At 35.0% G+C, this 7,812-nt stretch overlaps 1 protein-coding gene and 1 long non-coding RNA gene across 2 annotated transcripts; both read left to right on the forward strand.

Annotated features, from left to right (window-relative positions):
- Window positions 1-3,636: 3,636 nt before the first annotated feature.
- On the forward strand, window positions 3,637-4,826 carry LOC108335468 (uncharacterized). The gene is made up of 2 exons (XR_001832747.2): window positions 3,637-3,991; window positions 4,173-4,826. It is a non-coding gene; the product is annotated as an uncharacterized LOC108335468 (long non-coding RNA).
- Window positions 4,827-6,280: 1,454 nt separating this feature from the next.
- LOC108334877 (protein MAINTENANCE OF MERISTEMS-like) lies at window positions 6,281-7,260 on the forward strand. Its single transcript, XM_017570806.1, has 2 exons — window positions 6,281-6,733; window positions 6,955-7,260. Exons 1-2 carry the CDS (start codon window positions 6,281-6,283, stop codon window positions 7,258-7,260), a joined length of 759 nt encoding a protein of 252 aa, XP_017426295.1.
- The last annotated feature ends 552 nt before the right edge of the window (window positions 7,261-7,812 follow it).

The raw sequence follows: 7,812 nt of genomic DNA on the forward strand, positions 1-7,812 counted from the left end.
AATTTTTCTTTTTCATATTAAAGTAACGGATTTTAAACATTGATTCATAAATTTTTTTAAATTTAAAATTTAATAATAATCTAATTTAATTTAAATTTTTAATATTATTTACTTTATATCTTGATAATTATTAAAATATAATTTCTATTAAAATAAAAATAGTAAAAATGAAAATAAAAAAAAATAAAAAATAATAATATAAAATCTGATTTAATATATTTAAATATATTAAATTATAAAATATTAAATTAAATTAAATAATTATTAAAAATTTAAATAAAAACAAAATTTTAATTATTTTAATTATTTTATTTTTTATTTTTTAATATAACTATTATAATAATAAAAATTATATTTTAATAATTATTAAAATATAAAATATAATAAATAATATTAAAATTTTAAATTAAATTAGATTGTTATGAAATTTTAAATCTAAAAATGATGGTGATTTAAATAAAAAAGAAAAAAGTTAAAAAGATATTTATTAAGTATAGGATGAGATATTGGAATAGAGGATTAAACACCCAAAAACTAATGTTTTGTTCACTTGAATGGATTTGGGGGAGTAATTGAATGGATTTGGGGGAGTAATTGAATGAATTTGAGAAGATTTGAAGGTAAATTCTTTTGTTGTTTATTTGAGTGGATTTGGAGGTAAGTGAGAGTAGATTTGGAAGTAAAGTTTGTGAGAATTAGTGTAGGATTTGATTGATGTGACAGATTAAAAAAGATTACTTCCAAATTCACTCTCACTTGCCTCCACTCAAATAAACAACAACAAAATTTACCTTCAAATCCTCTCAAATTAATTCAATTATTCTCCCCTAAATTCATTCAAGTGAACAAAGTCTAAATATTGTCAGTCCAAAAATCCTAACGGGCCGTGTAACATTTTTTAAAATAGAATAATTATCCTACACCACCCCACGTTGTTCCCTGCACCACCACATTTTTTTTAAATACCAAAACTATCCTTCATATTTTAAAATATTCCACACACCCACCTCTTTTCTTAAACGGATGTCGACACTTAAACATCCAACGTGGCAGAGAGTGAAGAGAGCAGCTCAATGATCACGTGGCATCGCCGTTTCACACATCCACTAAAACTTAACACCATCCAATTTTAAGGACTAATAGTCAGAGTTTCAAAACTATAAGGACTAAAAACCATCAAAGTTTTGAGTAGGGACTAAAAACAAAATCGTGTGATACTTAAGGGACTAAAAACATATTTAACCCTTATTAATTTAATTAAAAATATTTTTGTCAGAAATGGTAAGAACACAAGGTGCATCTTTTAGTTCTCGTGGAGAGAGTTCTAGAGGAGAGAATTCTCGAGGAGAGAGTTCTAGAGGAGAGAGTTCTGCACAGGGTGAAGGTAGGAGACGACTGATAGGCTGTCGTTGAAGATATCAAATTAATACTACTTTTCAAGGCAACTTCAGTATTGCCAAGTAGTATTCAAGAAAGTAGATAGGGCTAAAGTAACCCTGAGTCGTCTCCCAACGAACACGGAATTGCTTTTGAATATCTGACTCTTACGAATGCTATGCAATGCTTATGGATAAAAGTAATGTTTGGAGAATGTTTAAAGAACAAATAAGAAACTTAAAAACAGTTACGATGAAATAGGCTAATTCCACTGCTTTTCCAAGGTAGATTCGTCATCGGTTATTCACGGATAATTGTTCTATTGATTATTGTTTAAGTTTCAAATTAATTAAAGTACATTCTTAATTAATTGAGGGCGATCATGCATTTAACCAAAGTAAATTCTCAATCAAATGCAAAACCTTTCTAGATTATTCATAATAAATTCAACCAAAGTACATCTCAATCAAATTTTATTGTGTTTAATCATGTCTATTCTTAAACCTCCTAACCAAATTAAAAGCTAATCAATCAAAGTAAATTCTCAATTGATTATAGTTGAAATTATTACTAATCAATCAAAGTACATTCTCAATTGATAGTAAAAACCATTTAATCATATGAAAGTTCCTAAATTAAATCAAAGTAGATTCTCAATTTAAACCTAGAAACCCTAAAACTCATATAATCAATATGCATGTAGATTCAAACACATTATGATGCAAAAATCTTTGCTTTTAACAAGATAGAGAGATGAAAGACATAGAGAGAACAACTTAAATCAATAACCAAAGTAAACAATTGCATTAACTCAATCTAACCTCAGAATCCATAATGGAATTACAGCAGAATAGCCCTAGATGTTTAGCTCTCCATGAATGGAGTTGAATACAAGATGAAAGAAAAGTGAGAGGAGTATGAGAGAATGAATGAATTAAGTGAAGTCCCTTTTTCTGCCTCCCTTGAGTCTCTTTATATAGGCTTGATTGGGCTTGGACTCTGAATAGTTTGTTGATAAGATATTTTCTGTTGATATATTATATCTTTCAAATATTCATTAGATTAAATCAGTTTTAAAGAATATTTGATAGATATTAACTCAATTATCTTATATCCTATATCTTCCAAATAACTAAAAGATTTAGATAATGATAAAATTATGTGGAAGATATTTTCTGTTCATATTCCCAAATTAAATTCAACAACTGAATTTTATCTTTTAGATTTTCTAACTTTCCAAAATTGCACAAATACCCTGAAATTTCCTCTATTTGCACTTTAGCCCCTTCAGAATTCTCCAAAATTGCACCAAAACCCCTGTTTGACCAACTTTTACCAGCTTTGACTGAGGAAGGGCGCGACCAATGAGAACTTGCCACGTGGCAACCCTCTTTCTCACCCAATTAGGATTTCAAATAAAATCTTATTTTGGCCTTAATTTGCAATTTGGACCAATAAAGTTTCAATTTCAGCTGCACAAATAAGTATTAGAACATCCAAGAATAATTTATGCAACTAAAAATCACTTTTTAAGTCTCTTTTTATTCCCAAATCCAAAAATTCCAATCATCACAAATCCTCTTTAAATCAATCATTCAAGCACATGAATTTCATCAAAAATTTAATTTTAAAGCATAAATGTTGGCATAAATATGCACTCATCAACGACCTACAACTTCAGCTCAGAGAAGACGTGCAACTCCAATTCAGGATGACCCTGTAGCCGAGGACCGAGCGTTTGAGGATGAGGCATATCAGGCCTATGAGGGTCCTATTCACGAGGAGGCATTTGAGGCTCCTCATGACGATAATGAGGAGGAGGAACATGTCGATGTTCTTGACATACAGGAGGAGGATGTCGGTGGATTTCCTAGAGGTCCACGTGATGCTTTATTGTTGGCGCACTATGTTCAGCATGTTGCTTATGGTATTTCGCAGGGCCGGGTGAGTGCATAACTTAAATTTTAATTATTAAGTTTTTTTCGAATACAATTGATATTAAATATTATTGTGTAGGATCGAGGGGAGATACTGAAGTTGATCTCCTGATGAATCAATATTTTATTCACTTCACTTAGCTTATTGTACCAAATTTAATCAGGGAATTGTGCTAAAATGTCCGATATTTTTCCGTATTTGCTAAATGAGCTTGATTTGATCAGAAATTCTAATTTCAGTTAATTTGAGTTATCTGAGTTAATTGTTTGCATTAGCAATTGCAGAAAAATTTTGGAAATACAAATTTGGGCATTTAGAAAAACACTTCTACATTGTGTTTAAAAGAAGCTACACTGCATTTAATTATTCTGTGTGTTGATCTGTATAACTGATGGAATATTCTTCTTGAAATTACAGAAGCAAAAATCTGATATGGAAACTGTTATATTTCACACGTCCATATTCCACATAGTTTTGCAACCTTTGCCAAGTCAACATAATGGTAAAAATGGGGCACTTGGCACACGGCAAATTGGAGAATGGAAGTGGCATCAGGTGGAGGTGTTCACGGCTCTCTCAGAAATTGATTGGAAAGTGATAGCATGGCCCCATGACAACCACGTTGGCACACACCAAAACATCACAAATGCTTGAATAAAAAGGGCCACCACTCTCGGTATTATTCTCCACTCAAGATTTTGTGTTGGCGTTTAGCTGATTCTTTAGGAGCTATTCACGTAAAAAGAGGAGCTCATACTGCAAGACTCTGATCTGTCTGCGTTGTCCACTACACACACAAGCTTTTATCCTTCCATTGGTAAAAGAATTCACTGATCCAAGTAAATTCCATCTGGCAGAAGCAGCGCATGAGAGATTGAAGTAAGTGAGTGATAGTTGAGGATTTACCCCTTTCATTAGAGAAGCCACAGTGCAGCAAAGATAAAAACACACGGCCCTTGGATAACTAAGGATCAACAAAATATATGAAGGGATAAAAAGCGGGAGCAGCCACTGAAGGGAATATTATCCTCACTGAAAAGCTTGGCAGAGGACGTGGAGAGCAGGCCATGATTGAACGGAAGAGATGGCTCATAGCTGGCTGGGTTTTCCTTTTTAAAAAGGAAGAGACTTACAAGCTTAAAAAAGGAGGTTCTGAGGTTGGGAGGTTACACTCTGAGTCTGGACGTTGTTCTCGGGAGACAGTGGATGTTACACAGATTCTGGATACTACACTCTTGGCTGGAGTTCTCTGCAGAAAAACAATTTGGTTGGAGAGCAAGAGAGGAGAAATGCGTTAGCTGCCACCACAAGCAAGAACTCTGGTTTGGATTCTCTGTCTGCATAATGGAATGGGGTTTAGTTTGAATAGGTTTGGTTTGTTTATTAATGCTTGAACCAAGAGTGAAGTTATTGTTCTAAACATGTGGAAGAATATGTACACTTCCTTCTTTGCTGTTAACGTGTTGTGTACTGTCATTTCCAATTTGAATTGAATTTGGTTGCTTATTTTACTAGTTGCATCTTATTTTATTCCATGAGCTTTTTACTTCTACACGGCTGTACTCAATGTTGTTGTGATGGAAAGAGTAGAATATTTATTTAATTGCTTTTAGGAAGATAAGTTCTTGGTTTTATGTTAGAAGACGGTGTGATATGATGACAGAAAAGTAGTCACGGCATTTTACAATGAACAACACATCATTCTTTAAAAATCTGAAAAGGTTTGCCTAGAAGTATAGCTTGTGGTGATGAATAAAAAATGAAGATGGAAACTAGGAAGCACTAGGTGTCACGGTTTTGGAAAGGAAAAGGAAGTGGGGTCTTGGCTTTGAATATTGCATGGTTTCTATTCCTTTTCTTAGAGTAATTTACGGTTTTGGGAGAGAAAAGAAGTGTATTTTAATTCCTTGTGGGAGCTCATGTGTAGCATGTTATTGGGTAGAGATGAATTTGTCTTATTCTTGTTGAGTTGAATGGAGAATGGAAGCTGGAAGTATAACCGTGTGATGTCCACATGAAGTTGCAACATTGATTTTGCAGTAATATAGAATATTCACTTTAGTCTTATGCAGAGAATTGTTTTGTCCAATTGTTGAGAATGAAGAAGCGCGTAGGCTTGGGATAGGTGCTGGTTGGTGTGCTCGGGAATTGCTTAAGAATAGAAGGGAGAATTCTTTTGGATGAGAATTTGTGAATTCTTTAATTAAAGAATGTGGAATGGTTACGTGAAGTTGAATACACTTTGAATATTTTATTGTTTTCTTTCATTTGAAGAATGGAAGTATGAAGAAGTGGCACGGCTCCCATGAATGAAAGGGCACATGATTTAATTGAATAGCAAAATTCTATTTACTTGGATGTTGGGAGGCTACGGTTTTTGATGAGAAAAGGAAACAATTTCCTATTCTATTTTTATTTGAATGAAAACCATGGAAGCAACTTGTCACGTCACGCAGAGGATTTGTTTTTGCAATTTAAAAAATTTAATTTTTTTTAAGATGTGGTACATTTTCGTTTACTGTTCTAATTTTATTGTCACTGTGTTACTTTTGTTTTATTGTTTTGAAATTTATTTTGCCGTTTTCAATTCAGTCGTGTTTAATTTCCAGTTTAATTTAATATTTCTGCATAAAATCAAAAAAATCACAAAACCCCCCCTTTCGTGTGTGATCTGAGACTGAATCAAAAATTGGTCCTTGAGAGACGACCTAGGAGTCACATCCTAGCTATACTGCATTATTTCTATGCAATCAAATTTGTATGCGGTGCGACCCGTATCATCTCCCATGGTAAAAAAGTTAATAAGTTAGGACCATGTGCCGCAGGAATTCAACACATTGTGTTGAATTCCTCTTTGATGCCTCTCACAGATATTTGTTATGATTACGTTGATAAGGGCTTGTTGCTCGGTTTCATAGAGAGATGACACTTTGAGACGAGTAGTTTCCATCTCCCTGTAGGGGAGATGTCGATCACTCTTGACGATGTCTCCACTTTACTTCACCTTCCGGTACTGGCACAGTTATGTGATTTGGAGGAGTTAGAGTTTGAGGAGGCTCGTACAGCCCTTGTAGACCTGCTCGACATTGATGGTGGCGCAGCTAGTGCTGAGATGGAGGATGTACGTGGACCGAAAGTCAGACTCAGCTGGCTAAGAAATATATATGTTCAAAGGTGTCAGTCGCAGCAATGGGACTATGCTGCCAAAGCATATTTGTTGCATCTAGTAGGATGCACGATTTTCGCAAATAAAAGTGCCACTTTTATACGCATGTCTTACCTACTATTATTTAGAGATGTACATGCGTGTGGTAGATATGTTTGGGGTGTTGCTGCACTCGCCCATTTATACGACCAGCTCGGGGATGCGAGTCTGGCTTCCACGAAGCAGATGGCTAGATTTCTGACTTTGTTTCAGGTACAGACATATACCCTTCACATTTATTTGATGTACTTATTTCCATGTTCAAAGAAGAAAGATATTTAATTGAATAATTGCATTTTTAGAGTTGGATATACGAGCATTTCCCTACCATGGGAAGGAGGCGGTTGGTGTCTTCTTATGATGAGACCACACGACGTGCGGCTAGGTGGCAGAGCCCTCGGCAGAGTTCGACTCTTGCAGAGATTCGGTCGTAGTTGGATGGCCTGACATATAGTGGAGTTGTATGGCCTCCATATGAGGGACATCGGGGCATTCGTCCATTCTTCGGCATTTGTATGTATTCTGGATGGATTCGGATTGGTGACACCCTTTCCCGTCATTTGCCTGAGCGTGTGATGAGGCAGTTTGGGTTATATCAAGAGATTCCACGACCACCCACTGCCGTTGCAGATGCAGATGTAGTCGCTGTTGATTATGCGTGGTTGCACTTCATGAATCACGTTATTATGAATGTGAGACAAGCATCATACCCTTATGAATGTGTCGATGGATACATATAGTGGTTTAGGAGGGTTTCACATCCTTATATCATTCCTGCTCCACCTGACGCAAGACCCACTCTTGCGCCTACACAACGCCCCAATGTTCCACAGGAGGCATGACCCCATCGTAGATCCTCTCCACCTTCACCATATGGCATCGTGGTATGTTATTTTTCATTGCTTATGTTATTAAATTTTCTTAATCATGTTTATTTATTTGTTTGATATAATTATAATGCAGGCAAGATTTAGGTGAATGGCGAGAATGTTACAATCGTTGATATCGTGTCGTCATGTGACCGAGGGTACTGTTGCACATCAGGTGTCGGTGGATCTATTTCAGATTGGTAATGAGGGCATCGACGAATATTCTCCAACTAGGAGAGGGTAGAGGCATGTGCGTGGTAGACGGTTGACGTCTAACTGATAGGACTTTGTATTTCATTTTTTTAACAAATTATGACTCACGAGATTATGTGTTATTTTGGATACACTAATGTTTACCTTAAATGTTCGTTAAATAATTTTCTTTTCCAAAAGTTGGCCTTAAGTAAATTACTACATTTTGTA

The sequence above is a fragment of the Vigna angularis genome, chromosome 10 (genome assembly GCF_016808095.1).
Source record: "Vigna angularis cultivar LongXiaoDou No.4 chromosome 10, ASM1680809v1, whole genome shotgun sequence".
Classification (NCBI taxonomy): domain Eukaryota; kingdom Viridiplantae; phylum Streptophyta; class Magnoliopsida; order Fabales; family Fabaceae; genus Vigna; species Vigna angularis.